The sequence below is a fragment of the Cnephaeus nilssonii genome (assembly GCF_951640355.1).
Source record: "Cnephaeus nilssonii genome assembly, chromosome: 19".
NCBI lineage: Eukaryota > Metazoa > Chordata > Mammalia > Chiroptera > Vespertilionidae > Cnephaeus > Cnephaeus nilssonii.
In genome coordinates, this window is record NC_137090.1 from 51,234,907 (window position 1) to 51,256,479 (window position 21,573).

General features: G+C 53.1%; 1 protein-coding gene across 2 annotated transcripts in view; it reads left to right on the forward strand.

Moving 5' to 3' along the window:
• TNFRSF13B (TNF receptor superfamily member 13B) overlaps positions 1-16,950 on the forward strand; it is a 68,027-nt gene extending 51,077 nt beyond the window's left edge. For both annotated transcript variants that reach the window (XM_079797398.1, XM_079797397.1), the window contains exons 4-5: positions 13,885-14,070; positions 15,088-16,950. In XM_079797398.1, coding sequence (XP_079653524.1) covers positions 13,885-14,070; positions 15,088-15,371 — 470 coding nt within the window. In that variant the 3' untranslated portion in view covers positions 15,372-16,950. The remainder of the gene's footprint in view (positions 1-13,884; positions 14,071-15,087) is intronic.
• Positions 16,951-21,573: the final 4,623 nt, after the last annotated feature.

Sequence of the window (21,573 nt, forward strand, 5' to 3'; positions counted from 1 at the left end):
TGGGACTCTTCAGTCCGCAGGCCAATGCTCTGTCTACTGAGCCAAACCAGTCAGGGCTAAATAGATCCTTTTAAATGCTAAAAACTTTTAAAGTAGCTAGAACATTTTCAAAATATACAGGGCGTCCCCCCAAAAAACATATATACACTTTAATAGCTGATAGTTCAATTGATGTTTCTTTTCAGATTTAACCCATTGGAATTAATAATTATTAAAAGTGTGTATACTTCTTTTTGGACACCCTGTATTTGCTATCATTTGAGACCTTAAACACCAGATCCTGCTCTGCGTTAGATGTGTGATCTTAATATCCAAACCAACCATATGAGATTATTCCCTTGAATCTCAGACACACAGTATGCCTGTGGTTACACAGCTAGTGAGTGGCAGAGTTGAGATGGAAACCTGCATTCTTCGTAGGCCAGAGGACTGAAGGGTCATGGGTTTGATTCTGGTCTAGGGCATGTACCTTGGTTGCAGGCTTGATCCCCCACATGTAGGAGGCAACCAGTGGACGTGTCTCTCTCACATTGATGTTTCTCTCTGTCTCTACCCCTCCCTTCCATTCTCTCTAAAATCAATGAAGAAAATAATCCTCAGATGAGGATTAAAAAAACAACAACCATATGCTCTCACTTTATTATTATAGTGAATACAAAATAGATTATAACAGTTTTGTTAAAACCAGTTAGAGAAATGCTAATATCACAACTTTATTTTTTTTTCTCTTTTCCATTTTTTTTTAAATTTCTTTATTGATTAAGGTGTCACATATTTGTCCTCATCCCCCCATTCCCATCCCACACCCCTCCCCATGGATGCCCCAACCCCCTGTTGAACTTAACCATTGGTTAGGCTCTTATGCATGCACACAAGACCTTTGGTTGATCTCTCCCTTCTCCCCCCACCCTCCCCTATCCTCCCTCTGAGGCCCGATAGTCCGATCGATGCCTCCTTGTTTCTGGTTCTGTTCTTGTTCATCAGTCCATGTTGTTCATCATTTCCCCTAGATGAGCGAAATCATGTGTCACTAGAGATATACTTATAAGAATTGAATGTGCGACGAGCAATAATAGTTATGCTGACAGGCAAATGAATCAGTCTGTAGTGAGTTTCTTTCTGGACCAACAGTTCTTTTGAGACCCAATATCAATGTCCACCAGTTCCTTATGAGTACATGTCGGCACTGACCCCTCAGCTCTGGATGGTGGACAAATGGTGGTAATGCAGGTCCGACTCCCTCTGGTTTGGTCTCGGCCGGACCCAGGGGCACGGCTTCACCCGGATCCAGGGGCCCACGGCCTCACCCGGACCCGGGGCCAGGCTCACCCGGATCCAGGGGCCCACGGCCTCACCCGGACCCGGGACCCAGGCTCACCCGGATCCAGGGGCCCACGGCCTCACCCGGACCCGGGACCCAGGCTCACCTGGATCCAGGGGCCCACGGCCTCACCTGGACCCGGGGGCAGGCTCACCCGGATCCTGGGGCCCACGGCCTCACCCGGACCCGGGGCCAGGCTCACCCGGATCCAGGGGCCCACGGCCTCACCCGGATCCGGGACCCAGGCTCACCCGGATCCAGGGGCCCACGGCCTCACCCGGACCCGTGGCCAGGCTCACCCGGATCCTGGGGCCCACGGCCTCACCCGGACCCGGGGCCAGGCTCACCCGGATCCTGGGGCCCACGGCCTCACCCGGACCCGGGGCCAGGCTCACCCGGATCCAGGGGCCCACGGCCTCACCCGGACCCGGGGCCAGGCTCACCCGGATCCAGGGGCCCACGGCCTCACCCGGACCCGGGACCCAGACTCACCCTGACCCAGTTCCCAGCCTCACCCGGACCCAGGGGCGCGCAGCTTCACCCGGATCCGGGACCCAGCGGGGTTTCGTCTTCTTGATCCCAATTCCTGTTGGTCAATTCCCTCTCAGCAATTCCTTCGGCCATTTTCTCAGAGCTCCAGGGCAGCCGCCGCAGAACTCGTTGGGCGGCGGGCTCGGCGAAGCTCCGGTGTGCCCGGTGCGCGGCAGCGGGCTGGTCCGGGGTGGCTGCATCGGCCCTTGGGTCTGCAGCGGTGGCCAGTCACTGAGCGTGCGCACCTGGCCGCTTCCGGGGCGTTGAGATTCTTGAAGGACTCGGAGGTCAGCAAGCGCGGAGTCTCCCACCCCATGTCTCCCAGTGGCTCGTCTGTCCGTGCTCGGCAGCAAGTGGGGCCTTCCCCTCAGCCGGAGACCGCCGGGGGAACTGCGCCAAGCACGTTCCAGGCTGCCACTGTGTCGTCTGAGCCGTAGTTCTTAAAGTGTGATCTTTGGGTCACCGGCATCAGCATCATCCCGAGTACCCCTCTCTTTTATTCTAGTTGTAGAGCATCTGCTCAGTCAGCCTTCCGGTGGTTCTGGATGGTGTCTGCTCTGCTCTCCCGTCGTAGACTCAAAATTGTTGTGGTAGGCAACAATCAGGCTTCCGCCCTATGCCTCCATCTTGGTCCTCCTTTGTATAGTTAAGTCTTGATTGTTGTTGGTGTCGCTGGGAGGAATTGTCCTCCAGGCCAATTGGCCGTGCGGATCCTCTGTGTCTATAAAGGAAGAGTTGCTGTGTAGGAGACAGATTTATGGGCCGGGTCTTGGTGCAGCAAGGCTTTGGCGCTCACTGAGTCTGCCTCTGGAATGTGTCCTTTATGCGAGTGGTTGAAATCTGGTGTCATCTCACACCGACCACTAGATGCCCTCGTTTCTGGGTCTCCAATGGTGTGTAGGTCAGCTACTACCTGAAACCACTCAGCAGGACTTACGGCAAAAACTGCAGTTTCCTCCTCCTGTCTGAGCGTCCCTAGAGCAGTCCGACAAGAACCGCAGTTTATCTGGTCAAGCTGCCATAGGGCAGGCCACCCACATGCAAAAGCCGTTGCTTGGAGCCCAGGTGTGCCTGCAAGACGTGCGGGGCGGACCTGCAAAACGAACGGGGCGGGTCCCAGGGCGGGGCGAGTCTCAGGGTGGGGCGGGGCCTCAGGGCGCCACCAGGCCATGGTGTGGCGAACCGCACTGGCTGCAAGTCTGCTTTTTCTGCTTTTCACGTTTCTAAGCCCCCTCGTTCCGCACTCCAATGCAGCAAACACTGATTGCTGGGCGCACCTCCACAAGGAAGTCACTCCCACTCTCCGATCCAAAGGCCGAGAGTCCAGCCTCTCCCCGCAGGCGTCTGGGGAGCTAATCTCCCCTAGGGTTGGAACAAAAGCCACAAGTCCCTTCCCCCGACCCACGCGCCTCCGCACCTCAGCTCCTCCAGAGTTCGCTCTTTCCTCTTCTCTCTTAGCTTTAAATCCACCATTCAGCCAGCTCTCCTGTGGTTCTGGGTGGCAGACGCTCTGTGCGCGTCGAAGTTCCTTTGTTTAACTTTGTTTGACTTTGCTGCCTTCTTGGTTCTCCTCTCTCAAAATGGCTAGAGGACTTGAGTGTAAGACAGGAAGTCCTAAGAATCCTCTAAGTCGGTGTTGGCGGTCTCCGGGGCCCCGAGGATCTCAGTGGGGAGCTGGGCCAGGTCGGTGACGCGGGTGGGCCCGTCTCGCAGAAAGATGGTCTCTTCCTTCACCGAGAGCCGCTGCGCCGAGTCCGCGGCCGCCGCCACAGCAGCTGCCGCGGCGCCCACGAGCTCATGGCCCCGGCTGCGGTGCTGGCTGAGAGGAGCAGCCGCCCGGCCTGGGGAGACGCGAGCAGGAGTCGCCGCGCTCACCAGTCCATCTTTTAGTTGTTTTTCCGAAACTGCCATGCGAGGCAACAGATCAGCCGTTCACCTCCGCCACCATCTTGGCTTCTCCCCCTATTTCTTTTTCTTGCTTGATTGCTGTGAAATCAATAAAAATATTTATTTAAAAAAATGAAAATGCTTCAGCTTTTCACCTTTGAGTATCATGTTGGCTTGTTATATGTGGCCTTTATTATGTTGAGGTATGTTTCCTCTATTCCCACTTGGCTGAGAGTTTCCTTTTATAAATGAACTAGAGTCCCAGTGCACGAAATTCATGCATGGGAGGGGCCCACCACCCGGCCAGCACACTCTCGCAATCTGGGACTCCAGGCCTAAACCAGCAGTCGGACATCCCTCTCGCAATCCGGGACTGCTGGCTCCTAATCACTCTGCCTGCCTGCCTCATTGCCCCTAACCACTCACTTGCCTGCCTGATCACCCCTAACTGCTTGCCTGCATGCCTGATTGCCCCTAACCACCTCTGCCTGCCTGCTTGATCACCCTTAACCACTCGCCTGCCTGCCTCGTCACCCTAACCACTCGCCTGCCTGCCTCATTACCTCTAACCGTTCACCTGCCTGCCTCATCACCCCTAACCACTCGCCTACCTGCCTCATTGCCCCTAACCACCTCTGCCTGCCTGCCTCATTGCCCCTAACCACTCTGCCTGCCTGCCTGATTGCCCCTAACCACCTCTGCCTTCACCCCCCACCGCTGCAGCTTCATCTAGAAGGACATCGGAAGGACATCCAGAAGGTTGTTTGGCTGTCCAGTCTAATTAGCATATTACGCTTTTATTATTATAGACTAGAGGCCCAGTGCATGATTGAATCATGCACGTGTAGGGTCCCCTACACGCTTTCGCTTTTCGCGGTGGAGCTGGGTGCCTGTCCGCTTGTGCACCAGGCCTTTCAGAAGCCTCTGGCTCAGCGGAGGCTTCTGAAAGGCCTGGTGCCAGAGCAGACAGGCACCCAGCTCCCCCACTTTTGATGGTCCGCGGCCGCTCAGGGGGGCTACCCTGCTGTTGAGAGGCGCAGAGGGCGGCCAGATCCGTGGCCGCTGAGGGGTGCTGCCGCGGACACCTGGCTACCCTGCCATTGAGAGGCGCAGCTGGGTGTCCGCGGCAGGCCCCCTCAGCGGCCGTGGATCTGGCCGTTGAGAGGCACAGGGGGCGGGAGTCCCGCCCCCTGCGCCTCTCAACAGCAGGGTAGCCCCCCTCAGTGGCAACGGATCCGTGCCTCTCAATGGCTGGATAGGCCACCCCGAGTCCCGCCCCCCAGCCTCCCGCCGCCCAATCGTGGGCGTAGCGGAGTGATGGTAATTTACATGTTACTGTATTATTAGATAGGATGTTGGATTTTTGTCAGATACTTTTTCTGGATTTATTGATATGATTATATTATTTTTATCCTTCGTTTTGTTTGGTGTATCACATTAATTGATTTGCAGATATTGAACTAAATTTGTATTCTAGGAATGAATCCCACTGGATAAATGATATATGATTTTTTTAATGTATTATTGAATGTGGTTTGCTAATATTTTGTGAGGATGTTTGCATCTATGTTCATCAGGGATATTGGCCTAAATTTTTCTCTTTTTGTAGTATCTGTCTGGTTTTGGTATCAGGGTAATGCTGATCTTGTAAAATGAATTGGGAAGCCTTCTTTCCTCTTCAATTTTTGGAATAGGTATCAAACGTGAGGAGAACAGGTGTTCATTCTTCTTTGAATGCTTGGTAAGATTCTCCTGTGAAGCCATCTGGTCCAGGGCTTCTGCTTGTTGGGGGATTTGGGATTGCTGAGTTGATGTCGTTGGTAGGTACAAGTCTGTCTAGATTTTCTGTTTCTTCCTGATTCAGACTTGGAGATTGTGTTTCTACGAATTTATCCAACTATTCCAGCTTGTCCAATTTGTTGACAGGATTGCTCACAGTAATTTTTTGTGTTTCATGGTGTCAGTTATCACTTCTCTTTCATTTCTGAAGACGCTGTTTTGTTTATTTCCCCCCTGGTTTTTATTATTTCCCTCCTTCTACGGTATCAGCTTAGATTATTTATTTAAGGTTTGGTTCCTTTCTTTTTTTAAATCCTCACCCGAGGATATTTTTCGCATAGATTTTTGCAGAGAGTGGAAGAGAGAGAAATATTGATGTGAGAGAAACACATCGATTGGTTGCCTCCTGCACGGGCCCAGACCAGGGCCCAGGCCAGGGAGGAGCCTGCTCCCAGGTACATGCCCTTAGACTGGAATCGAACCTGGGACCCTTCAGTCTGCAGGCTGACACTCTACCCACTGGACCGAACCAGCTGTTTGTTTGTTTCTTAAGGTAGCCCTGTATTGCTATGACTTTCCTTCCTAGAACTGCTATGGCTGTATCCCATGGATTTGTGGTTATTGAGTTTTCATTTTCATTTGTCTTATTTTCATCAAGGTATCTTTTGATTACTTCCTTGATCTTGTTATTAACCCTTTCATTGTGCGGTAACATGTTCTTTAGTTTCCATGTGCTTGTGTATTTTTCAGTTTTGTTCTTGTAATTCATTTCTATTTTATACCATTATGATTGGTGAAGGTGCTTGTTAGAACTTCAGTCTTCTTAAATTTATTGCGACTTGTTCTGTGGCCTGATACGTGGTCTATCCTGGAAAATTTTCTCATGCACTGCTGCTAGAGATGTAATGTTCTAGTGACACTAAGTTTAACTGGTCTAATGTGTCTTTAAGACCGCTGTTTCCTTGTTGATTTTCTGTCTGGATGATTATCCATTAATGTCAATGGGATGTTAAAGTCCCCTACTATTGTTATTGATGCCTCCCTTTATGTCTGTTAATATTTGCTTTACATATTTAGGTGCTGCTATGTTGGCTGCGTAAATGTTTACAAGGGTTACATCCTCTTGCTGGGTTGATATATTTCTCATCATTGATGTTTCTATCTCTGTCTCCCTCTCTCTTCCTCTCTGAAATCAATAAACATATATTTAATTAACTAATTAATGGATTAACTAATTAAAATAAATATTAAAAAAGAAAAGAGAGCAGGCAGGCACCCAGGCTGGGGTTTCATTGCGGTTGGGGGTGGGCAAGGGAGTCGCCCATGATGGGAGGGACCGCACAGCTGGAATCTCCATTGGCACCCAAGGAGAGGGTACCCAGGCTTCGCTTCCAACTTGCCCGGATGTGGGCAGAAGGGGGTGCCTCAAACATCGGAATACGGAGTCTGGCTGCTCACCCCAAGGAGACAAACCAGTGGGTGCTCCAGGCCCAGGAGACGAGCCCCCGCAGTCCGGCCCTGAGGAGACTGCAGGGGGAGGGTGCGTGGGCAGGCAGGGAGCCAGGCACCCTCGGGGCGGCCTGCGGACTGAGCAGAGCAGCACGCTTCCAGGGGCCACTGAAGAGGCCCGGGAGGGGCCAGCTGCCCGATGCCACAGGGCCCAGTCTGCCACCCTGGGGAGACAGGGAGCAGCCGGGGACAAGGGGCCTGCACTGGGCTGCAGGGAGATGCCCTGGCCCCAAGGGACAGACTGCAGCCTGGGGGCGCCAGGACCACCCAGTCGGAGCTCAGGGAGCATCTCGCCTGGAGAAGCTGGGCTTCCTTGCCTAGAAGGTGGCAGTGTGGCCACAGGCATGGGCCCCAGGAGGTGTGAGGAGAGAAAGCCCGAGGTGGGAACCCTACGTGGGCGTCTGCATCCACGGGGTCAGTAGAGGGTCACCGAGATGCTGGGAAGGAGCAGAGCCTGAGGTCTGTAGTCGGGCCCACCACAAAGAAGGGCCCACATGTCCACCGGCTCTGGCCACAGGCGGTCAGGGGGCCTATGAAGGGCCATTTCCGGCCCCCAGCTGGAGGTGGCCCCTGGCCAGCGGAACGGGCAGGGCTGTGGGTTCCTCCACTGCACAAGCAGCGCTCTCCTCTCACCATCCCTGAGGCCAGCAAGCCAGGCCTCTCTTCTCCCACATTTAGCCTCATCTCCTCTCAGTCCTTTAATGCACTTGGGTCCATTTTAACCAATTCCCACCTGATAAGAATGTGGGGCATTCAGGCCCACTGTTCTCCAGACAGCTGAGGGCCTGGCCAAGCCCTCTGGGCAGTGCAGGGTGGGACTGAGCCGAGGCGGGTGCAGAGGAGCTGGGGGAGGGGAGGGTGTGTCAGCAGGGCCAGCCAGCAGGCGAGCACTGAGATGTGATGTGGCATCTTGCTTTGGGCCGGGGGGGGGGGGGGGGGGGGGGTAGCGGGGGGAGGTGTAGCGGGGGGGGGGGGGCAGTGAGCAAGGCGGGGAATTCTCTGGGCAGGTCTGGATCCTGGGCAAGTCCGGAGGGGAAGTTACTGGTCTTAGCCAGTGGAATGTGGCCTCAGCAACAGGGAATGTCGGTTGTGAAATGATCTGAGGTCCGTTCCCCGGGAGGGGGTTTCGATTCGATTGCTTGATCAGACCGAAGAACCACCAGGTGAACAGTGCAGGTCATTTGTGCAGTGTGTGTGTGTGAGTGTATGTGAGCGCATCCACGAAAGCCAGGCACCAGCCCCACCCGGTCCCGGACAGTGAGGCCCTGTCCCAGGAGCCGCTCAAGGCCCCTTCCTTGGCAGTTGGAGCTGTGGTCCTTGGTGTTGATCTCAGGGTGTGAACTGTGGTCTCTCTGGCCTCCCTGCACTGTGCCCCCGCCCAGGGCGTGTGAAGTCACAGTGGGGCAGGCCACGCCCCTCCACCTCCCTGGCCTGCGGTGAGGTCTCTGGACCCAGCTGTCAGGGAGACCCACCTGATGAAACACTGGGGTCAGGAGCCAGAGGGTCCATGAGTGGAGGTGAAGAAAAGGAGGCAACTCCGGGGAAGGCGGGCTGTGAAGGGGGAGGGGCAAGCGCTGCAGCAGGACCTGCGGCCCAGGAGGCCTGACCCAGACCCGGGCCCGCAGCCGTGAGTGCGCTTCCAGGAGGCTCCAGGGGTTCAGCTCAGGAGCGGTGACACCAGGAAGAGTGGAACTGGGTGGCCAGTAGAGTGGGGGTGGGTGTTCTAGAAACAGTCTCCTCCTCCCCACGCCCCCTTTTCTGAACTTATGTCGGGCAGCTTCCTCTCTCCCCCTCTCCCTCTCTCTCTCTCTCTGTCTCTCTCTCTCTCCCTCTCTCTCTCTCACACACACACAAACACACACACACACATATACACACACACACATATACACACATATACACACACACATGCACTCACACACACATACACACATACACACACATACACTCACATACACATACATACACTCACACTCACACACATACACACACACATACACACACAGGGGATACACACACACACTCACACACACACTCACACACACTCACACACATATACACACATACACACATACACTCACACACACATGCACTCACACACATACACTCACATACACACAAACACACACAGGAGATACGCACACACATACACACATACACACATATATACACACATGCACTCACACACATGCACTCACATACACACACATGCACACATACACACATACACTCACATACACATATACTCACACACACATACACACTCACACACACATATACACACATATACACACACGCATACACACACTCACACACCCTCACACACATATACACACACGCATACACACACTCACACACCCTCACACACATATACACACACGCATACACACACTCACACACACATATACACACACGCATACACACATACACACACTCACACGCACACTCACACACATATACACACACGCATACACACACTCACACACACATACACACACTCACACACACATACACACACGCATACACACACACACTCACACACACATATACACACACGCATACACATACATACACACACTCACACACACACTCACACACATATATATACACACACATACACACACTCACACACACACATACACACACTCACACACACACACACACACACGGAGGAGACTGGGAAGGGACCCTCTGTGAGGAAGCCCACATGTGGAGCCCCCCACAGTGAGGCTCACATTGACTGCAGAAACCCCTACCCCCTCAAGTGCAAACAGGAGAACAAATACCCCGAGGACACGGAGAACCGCAGTGGAGGGGAGATGGCGAGGCCAGGATCCGGGATGTCGCCTGCGTGCCATGCGCTAGAGTCTCCGTGGGAGGAGCAGAATGCCCCACAGCCGGGAGCCCAGCCGCTCCCCCCACTGGCTCCTTCTCCGAGGACAGACCCGCTAGCGGGGCTGTGGGGTGTGGGACGCTTGGCGACTGGCCAGAACGTCCCACCCTCAGACACAGTCACATGGACTCCTCAGGGATGCCGAGCATCTGATGAGAGAGGAATATCATACCCATTTCACAGATTAGGAAACTGAGGCCTGGAGTGAACTGTCCAAAGCTGCATTCAACTTGAGCGGTGGTGGATGTGACCCCAGACACAAAAGGTCCTGCTGCCGTCGCTACCCGCGTCACCAGGCCGAGACGAGCTGGCTCCCTGGTGCATTCCATTATGTGGATGCTGGAGGCCCAGGAGCGCAGGCGGGATACCTGGGGAAAGCAGCCCTGAGCACCCCCTTTCAACCAGCACTACGGGAAGTTAAAGGGGAGGGACCAAGGAAAACCACAGCTACGCCTGACAGCTGCATGAGTCCCCAAGCTCTGCTTTCCTTTTTAATAATTGTTCATTGTTGAAAGTATTGCATGCATCCCTTTTTCTTCCCCATTGACCCCTCCAGCCCCTCCCCGAGCCCCTACCCAGGCCTTCATCACCCTGTGCACACATGGTCTTTGGTTGATCTCTTCCCACCAACCCACCTTCCCTCCGAGATTCCCCACTCTGTTCCATGCTTCCATGTCTCTGGATCCACTCCGTTCATCAGTTTATTTTGTTAATTAGATTCCACATATGAGTGCGATCATGTGATACTTGTCTTACTCTGACTGACTTATTTCACTTAGCATGATACCCTCCAGGTCCCTCCATGCTGTCTCAAAGGGTACAAGATCCTTCTTTTTTACTGCTGCATAGTATTCCATTGTGTAGATGTACCACAGCTTTTTATCCACTCATCTACTGATGGGCACGTGGGCTGTTTCCAGATCTTAGCTACTGTAAATTGTGCTGCTATGAACATAGGGGTTCTAAAAAGAATGCAAACGTTCTTTCTGATTGGTGTTTTGGGTCTCTTAGGGTATATTCCTAGAAGTGGGATCATTGGGTCAAATGGCAGTTCCATATTTAATTGTTTGAGGAAACTCCATACTGTTCTCCACAGTGGCTACACCAGTCTGCATTCCCACCAGCAGTGCACAAGGGTTCCTTTTTCTCCTCATCATCGCCAGCACTTGTCATTTGTTGATCTGTTGATGGTGGCTATTCTGACAGGTGTGAGGTGGTACCTCATTGTCATTTTAATTTGCATCTCTCTGATAATTAGAGACATTGAGCATTTTTTCATGTCTCTTGGCCATCTGTATGTCCACTTTGGAGAAGTGTCTATTTAGGTTCTTTGCCCATTTTTTCATTGGATTGTTTGTCTTACTTTTGTTAAGTTGAATGAGTTCCTTATACATTTTGGAAATTAACCCTTTATCAGATGCATCATTGTCAAATATGTTCTCCCATACAGTGGGCTCCCTTTTCGTTTAGTTGATGGTTTCCTTTGCTGTGCAGAAGCTTTTTATTTTGATTAGTCCCATTTGTTTATTTTCTCCTTAGTTTCCTTTGCCCTAGGAGATGTTTCTGTAAACCTATTGCTATGAGAGATGTCTGAGATTTTGCTGCCTATGGTTTCTTCTAGGATTTCCATGGTTTACTGACTTACATGTAAGTATTTTACCTATTTTTAGTTTATTCTTGTGTATGGTATAAGTTGGTGGTCTGGTTTCATTTTTTGCATTTATCTGTCCAATTTTCCCAACACCATTTATTGAAGAGACTGTCTTGATTTCACTATATGCTCTTGCCTCCTTTGTCAAATATTAATTGAGTGTAATGGCTTGGGTCAATTTCTGGGGTCTCTGTTCTGTTCCATTGGTCTATATGCCTGTTCTTGTGCCAGTACCAGGCTGTTTTGGTTACGGAGCTTTGTATTATAACTTGAGATCTGGAATTGTGATTCCTCCAACTTTGTTCTTTCTCAATATTGCTGCAGCTATTTGGGGTCTTTTTTGGTTCCATATAAATAATTGGAGTATTTGTTCTAGGTCTGTGAAATATGCTGTTAGTTTTTAAATAAGGATTGCATTGAATCTGCAGATTGCCTTGGGTAGCATGGACATATTAATGGTGTTAATGCTACCGATCCATGAACACGAAGATTCTTCCATTTGTTTATATCTTCCTCTATCTCTTTTTTCAACGTCCTGTAGTTTTTTTAGTACAAGCCTTTTACCTCCTTGGTTAAGTTTATTCCTCAATATTTCAATTTTTTTGTTGGAATGGTAAATGGGATTATTTGTTTAGTTTCTCTTTCTGAGAATTCATTATTTATATTAACAAAAACCCAGTGACCCGAACGCCATAACGACCCAAGACCGGTCACCAGGAGGCTGCATGTGCGACGAGGCGCGCACGGGTGGGTGGGGCTGCACGATTTTGCGCGGTGGGCCTCTAGTTGGTGTATAAAAAAGCCATCGATTTTTGGGTGTTGATTTTGTATCCTGCTACATTGCCAAATTCATTTATTAAGTCTAATAATTTTTTGATGGAGTCTTTAGGGTTTTCTATGTACACTATCATGTCATCTGCGAATAATGACAGTTTTACTTCTTTTCCAATTTGGATGCCTTTTATTTCTTCTTGTCTGATCGCTATGGCTAGCACTTCCAGTACTATGTCAAACAGGAGTGGTGAGAGTGGGCATCCCTGTCTTGTTCCTGTTCTTAGGGGAAATGGTTTTAGTTTTTGCCATTGAGTATGATGTTGGCTGTAGGTTTGTCATATATGGCCTTTATCATGTTGACTATGCTCCCTCAATTTCACTTTGCTGAGAGTTTTTATAAAAAATGGATGTTGGATTTTGTCGAATGTTTTTTCTGCATCTATTGATGATCATGTGATTTTGTCTTTCAGTTTGTTTATATGATGTATCACGCTTATAGATTTGCGAATATCGTACCAGCCTTGCATCCCTGGAATAAATCCCACCTGACCATGATGTATGATCTTTTTAATATAGTGGTGGATCCATTTTGCCAATTCCTGGTCAGAGCAGGTGCCTGAGTTGCAGGTTAGCTCCCTACCCTCGTCCAGGTCATGTGGGAGGCAACCAATCGATGTGTCTCTCTCACATGGATGTTTCTCCCTCTCTCCCACTTCTCCCTTCTACTTTCTCTAAAAAGCAATGGAAAAAAATATCCTCAGGTAAGGATTTAAAAAAAAAAAAAGTTGCCCGGCCAGGGTGGCCCAATGGTGGAGCATCAGCCCATGAGCCAGGAGGTCACGGTTCAATTCCTGGTCAGGGCACGTGCCGGGCAGAGCAGTCATTGCCAGGACCTGGGGCGGGCACAGACCGCTCGTGAGGACATTGGATGGAGATGTGTGGTCCCTGCACCCTTCATGGAGGTACCACAGCCTGAGGGGCGCACCTTGCGTGGGGGAATGACGGCACGCGAGGCCATCTGGTTTAAGGGGTGGCGAGCCCTCCTGGGAGCAGCAGGATGAGGGCAGATGCTGCGGGAGGAGCCGGCTCGCCTCAGGCTGGGTGGGCCGCCCCAGACGAGTCTGTTACTTACACATGAAGCCGACTCAGGCTCGTCTGTCCTGCTGTGGGGCCTCCGGGGCTCCCACTTCCAGCCCAGGAAGAGCGTGGGATGGGGAGACGGTCCCAGGGGAGGGCCCTGGCCGGGGCTGGGTCTTCCTGTGGCGTCCAAACCAGACTGCTCCCAGGCCCTCCTGGTCTAGACCCGCTGTCCAGGCTCCTCCGGGGAGGAGGCACCAGGTGCATCAGGAGCCAGAGAGGCTCAGAGGAGGCAGCTGGGGCCCCGCCTCCCAGAGGGTGCGGGGGTGCCGTAAGGCTCGCTTGACCCTAATGAGGAAAAGGAAAGACTGTAGGGCCGGGGCTGCTGGTCTAAAAGGGGGACACTTCAGAGAAGGGTGCTGGCAGGGAACCCCCTGGACTCAGCTGCCCACTGTCTTGCAGCGCCCCCAGGGCTGCGGCTGAGCGCGGACCAGCGGGCCCTGGTCTACAGCGCGCTGGGCCTCTGCCTCGGCGCCGTCCTCTGCTGCTTCCTCCTGGCCATGGTCTGCTTTCTCAAGAGGAGGGGGGACCAGGCCTCCCGCCAGTGCCCCCCAGGGCTCTGCCCCACCCAAGCCGCGTCCTCCCAGGGTGAGCATAAGAGGGGGTGTTCGCCCTCCCCTGCTTGTGGGACAAGTGTGCAGCCATCCCTTCCTGTCCAGGCTCTGCCCCGGAGAGCTGAGGCCACCCTGCCCTCCCCGCGGCCACCCCTGCCCTCCCCTCCCCGCGGCCACCCCTGCCCTCCCCTGAGGCCACCCTGCCCTCCCCGCGGCCACCCCTGCCCTCCCCTCCCCGCGGCCACCCCTGCCCTCCCCTGAGGCCACCCCTGCCCTCCCCTGAGGCCACCCCTGCCCTCCCCGCGGCCACCCTGCCCTCCCCGCGGCCACCCCTGCCCTCCCCGCGGCCACCCTGCCCTCCCCGCGGCCACCCCTGCCCTCCCCGCAGCCACCCTGCCCTCCCCTGAGGCCACCCTGCCCTCCCCTGAGGCCACCCTGCCCTCCCCTGAGGCCACCCCTGCCCTCCCCGCGGCCACCCCTGCCCTCCCCTGAGGCCACCCCTGCCCTCCCCGCGGCCACCCCTGCCCTCCCCTGAGGCCACCCCTGCCCTCCCCTGAGGCCACCCCTGCCCTCCCCTGAGGCCACCCCTGCCCTCCCCGCGGCCACCCCTGCCCTCCCCTGAGGCCACCCCTGCCCTCCCCTCCCCGCGGCCACCCCTGCCCTCCCCTGAGGCCACCCCTGCCCTCCCCTGAGGCCACCCTGCCCTCCCCGCGGCCACCCCTGCCCTCCCCGCGGCCACCCCTGCCCTCCGGCGGCAGTGACCCGGAAGGGCCGGCGCTGAGGCAGGCTGGTGGGGGCTGGGGGCCATCTGGTGGCAGGGCCGGCTGCCAGGAGCCAGGGGACCGGGAGAGGGTGGTATTCCCAGGGCTTGGGGGCATGGGCAGTGTCAGCCAGGGGGTGACAGCCGCTCCTGCGCAGGAGCCCCAGCAGAGGGAGCCGGCCACGGGGAAGTGGGCGCTGTGAGGCGCAGGACAGCTTCCCCAGAGGGTGTCCCCGGGCTGCAGGTCGGGGAGGGCTGGGGCCAAGGCCAATGGCTTTTCCTTCCACACAGATCCCCGGATGGAAGCCGGCCCACAGGAGCAGGAGCAGGAGCGGGAGCAGGAGCGGGAGCTGGAGCGGGAGCAGGAGCGGGTGGAAGCCTGCAACTTCTGCTTCCCCCAGTGCAGGGCACCCACCCAGGAGCACAGGGGTGCACCCGGGTCCCCCGGCCCCATGCGTGCTGGGAGGTGCGGGCGCCTGGGCCCTATCATGGCGGGACAGCCCTGTGCGGGGTCCCCCGACAGCAGCCTCCAGGCTGTGTGCTCCCCCACCCAGGAGGGGGGTCTGGCTGCGTGAAACCCGGAGGGGAGAGGACGGTGGGGAGGGAGAGAGGGGGATGGAGAGGAAGGCCCAGGGAAGAGATTGGGGCGAGAAGCGCTGGCGGGGGGGGGGGGGGGGTGCCAGGGCAGATCCCGCACTGTCCCTACCCCAGGTCTCCACACACCTGCCTCAGCCCGGCTGGGGTGGCCAGTGGTTGAGCGCCCTCCCATGGGCCAAGACGTCTTGGGTTCGATTCCCCGTCAGGGCGCCTGCCCAGGTGTCCACCCCCAGGAGGGGCGTGCAGGAGGCAGCGGGTGGATGTGTGTCTCGCCCTCGCCCTTCCCCCAGCTGCTCAATAAAGGCGCACTGAGCACACCTGCCGCCGCGTCCCCGCAGCCTGCCGCCAGCCCGCTCCGCCCCGGGCCACTCACTCACTCGCGGCTCCCGGAGTGACTGGGTCCTGCCTCTCCAGCTGCCTCCCTGGGCTCAAGAGTCCACCCTGGCGAGGCCGCAGCACCTGGCTGCCCAGGATCCACACCCTGACTGTCCACCAGGCCCGGAGCACTGGCCGGCCTGTGGGTGAGAAGCAATGGGCACACACAGGGACTCCTGTGGCCACCACCAACGGCTGGGCTGGGCCGCTTCGATCTGTTTTCCCAAACAATTCCCCATCGCGCCTCGTCAGGAAGGGAACAAGGAGCAGTGTGCGTGCGTGTGCGCACATGGGGTATGTGTGTGCACATGGGGTATGTGTGTGCACATTGTGTGTGCACATGGTGTGTGTGCACATGGTGTGTGTGTGCACATAGTGTGTGCACATGGTGTGTATGCATGCATGTGCACATAGTGTGTGTGCACATGGTGTTTGTGCACATGGGGGCGTGTGTGCACATGGTGTGTGTGTGCGCACATGGTGTGTGTGTGCAGATGGCGGGTGTGCGTGTGTGTGCACATGGGGGGTGTGTATACATGGTGTGTGTGCACATGGTGTGTGTGCACGTAGTGTGTGTGCGCACATGGTGTGTGCACATAGTATGTATGTGTGTATGTGTGTGCACCTGGTATGTGTGTGTGCACATGGGGGGTGTGCGCATGGTGTATGTGTGTGCACGTGGTGTGTGTGCACATGGTATGTATGTGTGTGTGTGCGCGCATGGGTGTGTGTGTGCACATGGGTGTGTGTGTGTGCATGGGGGTGTGTGTGCACATGGTATGTGTGTGTATGTGTGTGCACATGGGTGTGTGTGTGCGCATGAGGGTGTGTGTGCACATGGTATGTGTGTGTGTGCACATGGGGTGTGTGTGTGCACATGGTGTGTGCACATAGTATGTATGTGTGTATGTGTGTGCACCTGGTATGTGTGTGTGCACATGGGGGGGTGCGCATGGTGTATGTGTGTGCACGTGGTGTGTGTGCACATGGTATGTATGTGTGTGTGCGCGCGCATGGGTGTGTGTGTGCGCATGGGTGTGTGTGTGCACATGGTATGTGTGTGTATGTGTGTGCACATGTGTGTGTGTGTGCGCATGAGGGTGTATGTGCACATGGTATGTGTGTGTGTGTGTGTGCACATGGGGTGTGTGTGCACATGGTATATGTGTGTATGTGTGTGCACATGGGGTGTGTGCACATGGTATGTGTGTGTGTGTGTGCACATGGGGGGGTGTGCGCATGGGGGTGTGTGTGCACATGGTATGTGTGTGTGCACATGGGGTGTGTGTGTGCACATGGGGTGTGTGTGCGCATGGGGGTGTGTGTGCACATGGTATGTGTGTGTGCACATGGTATGTGTGTGTATGTGTGTGCACATGGGGGTGTGTGTGCACATGGTATGTGTGTGTGCACATGGTATGTATGTGTATGTGTGTGCACATGGGGGTGTGCGCGTGGGGTGTGTGTGCACATGGTATATGTGTGTATGTGTGTGCACATGGGGTGTGTGCACATGGTATGTGTGTGTATGTGTGTGCACATGGGGGTGTGTGCACATGGTATGTGTGTATGTGTGTGCACATGGGGTGTGTGTGCACATGGTATGTGTGTGTATGTGTGTGCACATGTGTGTGTGCGCGCGCGTGGGGGTGTGTGCACATGGTATGTATTGTGTATGTGTGTGCACGTGGGGGTGTGGGGGGCAGGCAGGGGCAGGCAGGCTGAGTTTGGGAGTATTCTCACTTGCACTCACCTTTGGCCATATCTAGCCACCAACCTGCACTGCTAGCTGCTTAATATTTTTCTTGCCCTTAACACACCTTTTCTTCTAGATCTACTTTAACCTCATGCTAAATGTTATGGACTCTGACTGATAACAATAAGCAATCACAATTTTAGTGTTACCTATACTTTGTATTTTTGTTAGCACTGAAGCCTATATTTTAGTAGCATTGAAACCTTAAAATGCATAACTATTCTTAAAAGCATTTTCCCAGTAAGACAAATACCTGATTGTGTAAATCAGAGCGATTTCTCCTGTGCCATCCAAAACTGCCTTGCCCACTACATGCACCCAAGGTTCGCAGGGCCCACTGGCTGCCGCACCTGCACAGGCGCTCAGAGCGCAGTCTCGCTGCCTCCCTGCAGGAGCTGGGAGCCTGGGGTCCAGGTGCCGCCGCGCTGGCTCCCTCCACGCCTCGCTCCGGGGCCCACGGCTTCTCCCAGCGTGTCTGTGTCCAACTGATTTCTGTGTATAGGACACCAGTCCTATTAGGTGATGCCCACGCAGGGACCTCACTTTGACAGGTCCCCCTGTAAAGACTGTCTCCAAATACGGCCATGGTCTGAGGCTCTGGAGACAGGACTTCAACACGTGGGTTTGGGGGGACACAGCTCACGGACTAAGGCTGGTAAGAAGGCACGCGGCCGTCCCCTGTCAACCCCAACGCTGCTCGTGGAGCCGGGCTGAGGGGTGCCCGGTGCTGAGGGGGAGTCAGGGTGCTGAGTGCCCCATTCTGGTTTCCATCCGACAAAAGATATCAGGGTTTTGTCCGCTTCTCAATCGCTCTTTTAAGTTTACGATTTGGGGTTTTTAAAGACAGGACCCCCCTTGCTGGAAAGACTATCGGAAGCTGGAAACACTGCCCCTGCATCCAGCTCCGCGTCTGTGGTTCTCTCTCCCAACACGTTCTGGTTCTGCCTCCCAGGCCCGCCGTCAGGCTGAGCTCCAGCACCAGCTCAGGCCTCCCGGTGCCGGCCCGGCCCCTGCGGCCCAGCTCGGCAAGCTTTCCCAAGACAAATAGGAAACGCCTTGGACTTGTGGACCTTACGGTCCCTGCTGCAGTGGCCACACCCCTAGCCCATCGGCCGTGGTGGAGCGGAAGGCGTCAGACCAGAAAACACACAGATGACCTGCTCTAAGCACGCTGCTAAGGAAGCGCCGGCCGGTGTGCTCAGTGGATAGAGCGTCGGCCCAAGGAATGAAGACTCCCAGGTTCCATTCCAGTGAAGGGCATGCACCTCGGTTGCAGGCCTGACCCCGGCCCTGATCTCGGCGTGTGCTGGAGGCAACCAATCGATGCGACTCTCTCCTCGATGTTTCTCTCTCTCCCCCTCCCTTCCACTCTCTCTAGAAATCAATGGGAAAATATCCTCAGGTGAGCATTAACAACAGCAAAACAAAATGCTTAGGAAGATAGTCTTGGATTTGGGCTGTGGATAATAGCTTGTCAACCCCGCCCTACTTCATGGCAACACTGATCTTTTTTTTTTTTTACTACAAAGCATGTGCCTTTAAAAAAATCTTTGTTGTTGAAAGTACTGCAGATGCTCCATTTCCCCCCATTTACTTCCCCCTACACACCCCCAGCCCGCTGCACAACACCCATCTTTGTTTAGCCCAGCTTTGAGACATAGTTGACATGTAACATTGTATAAATTTAAGCTATTGATTGGATACATTTATAAACTGCAAAATGGCTCTCGCTTATTTGATCAGTGGATAGAGCGCCGGCCTGCAGACTGAAGGGTCCTGGGTTCTATCCTGCTCAGGGCACATGCCCAGGTTGTGGGCTCCATCCCCAGTGTGGGCCAAGCAGGAGGCAGCCAATCAATGGTTCTCTCTCATCATTGATGGTTCTCTCTCTCTCTCTCCCTCTCCCTTCCTCTCTGAAACCAATAAAAAATATTTAAAAATAAATTGCAAAATGATTGCCACCAGAGCATCAGGGCCACCTCCATCCTGTCACACAATTACCATTCCTTTTTGCGGGGAGAACACTTAAGATCTACTCGCTTAACAACGTTCAAGTGTACAATACGGCATTGTTAGCTCCCTCACCATGATGTCCATTGGCCCCCAGAGCTTGTAAATCTATGATTGCGAGTTTGTACCCTTTGACCAACACCCCAGCCACTCCACTCTGTTTTTCAGAACACAGATCTTTTATTTAAGCCTCTACATTTTTTACAGCTGTTTACAATACACATCTGAGCACAGTCACCCCCAAACAATGCTGTATCACTTCGCAGTCAGTATACTCCCAGCCCCCACCTTCCTGCTACTGGGGTCAGGCAGCCCTCTTACACCAAGGTCACAGGCTATCACTGCTGGTTTTGCTTCAGAAAGTCAACACCCTTTAGAGCAACAGAAAATAAGGAAACAATGCCTTTTATATTTACTTTATTTCTGGAAATCCGCATTTTGTGTGTGTGTAGATCCAAGTCTCTGTCTGGTATGCCATTCCTTCCATCTGAAGGACTTCTTTTAACATTTCTTATAGTGCAAACAAATCTGTGGGAAATGAATTCTCAATTTGTGTTCATTTGGAAAAGGCTTTATTTCTCTTCCATTTTCAAAAAATAATTTTTCTGGGCATAGACTTCGGGCTGCCAGTCTCTTTCTTCCGGCACTTTAAGGCTGTTACTCCATCCTCTCTGGCTTGCAGTTTCTGACAAGATATCTGCTGTATTCCTCTTTGTTCCTAACCTGTGCCCTCAAAATATCCTTTTCACCTGACCCATTTTAGCAGCATGAGTATATTGTGTCCAGAAGTGTTTTTTTGTTTTATTGTTTGTTCATTTTGGTTAGATTTGTTTTGTGATTTATCCTGCTTTGAGTTCTCTGAGATTTGGGGGATTGAAGTTTGATGTTTTCCATTATTTAAAAAAAGTATTGGTCCGGCCGAGACCAAACCAGAGGGAGTCGGACCTGCATTACCACCATTTGTCCACCATCCAGAGCTGAGGGGTCAGTGCCGACATGTACTCATAGGGAACTGGTGGACATTGATATTGGGTCTCAAAAGAACTGTTGGTCCAGAAAGAAACTCACTACAGACTGATTCATTTGCCTGTCAGCATAACTATTATTGCTCGTCGCACATTCAATTCTTCTAAGTATATCTCTAGTGACACATGATTTCGCTCATCTAGGGGAAATGATGAACAACATAGACTGATGAACAAGAACAGAACCAGAAACAAGGAGGCATCGATCGGACTATCGGGCCTCAGAGGGAGGATAGGGGAGGGTGGGGGGAGGGGGGAGAGATCAACCAAAGGTCTTGTGTGCATGCATATGAGCCTAACCAATGCTTAAGTTCAACAGAGGGTTGGGGCATCCATGGGGAGGGGTGTGGGATGGGAATGGGGGGATGAGGACAAATATGTGACACCTTAATCAATAAAGAAATTTAAAAATAAATAAATAAAAATAAAAAAATAAAAATAAAAATAAAAATAAAAAATAAAAAAAGTATTGGCCCTAGCTGGGTAGCTCCGTTGGTTGGTGTTGCCCCTTACACCAAAAGGTTGAAGGGTTCAATTCCCAGTCAGGACATATACCTAGGTTTCCTGTTTGATCCCTAGTGGGGGAATAGGAGAGGCAACCCATTGATGTTTCTCTCTTTCATCAATTTTTTTTCTCTCTATCCCTTTCTGTCTCTTATAAATCAATAAAAACATATCCTCAAGTGAGGATTTTAAAAAAAAATTATTGACCATTATCTTTTTTTTTTTTTACATTCAGAATTTTTATTTCAAAACAAAGAACCACAGTAACATTAATCATATAAAACTGATTTGGAAATATTTGCAATCTGGTCACTGAGAGATGGGAAAACTTCCACACCACATCATGCCCACCCACGGTTCCTGAGGAGCCAGAAGTGGGGGTTCAGTTGGAGGAAAGTCACCTGGCCCAGCAAAGCCCCACGCCACAGCTCTGAGCTTTTACCCGAAGGCTCAACGACCAGAGGGAATGGTGAGAACTGAGAACTAAAATATTGTCATGGGCAAGGATTT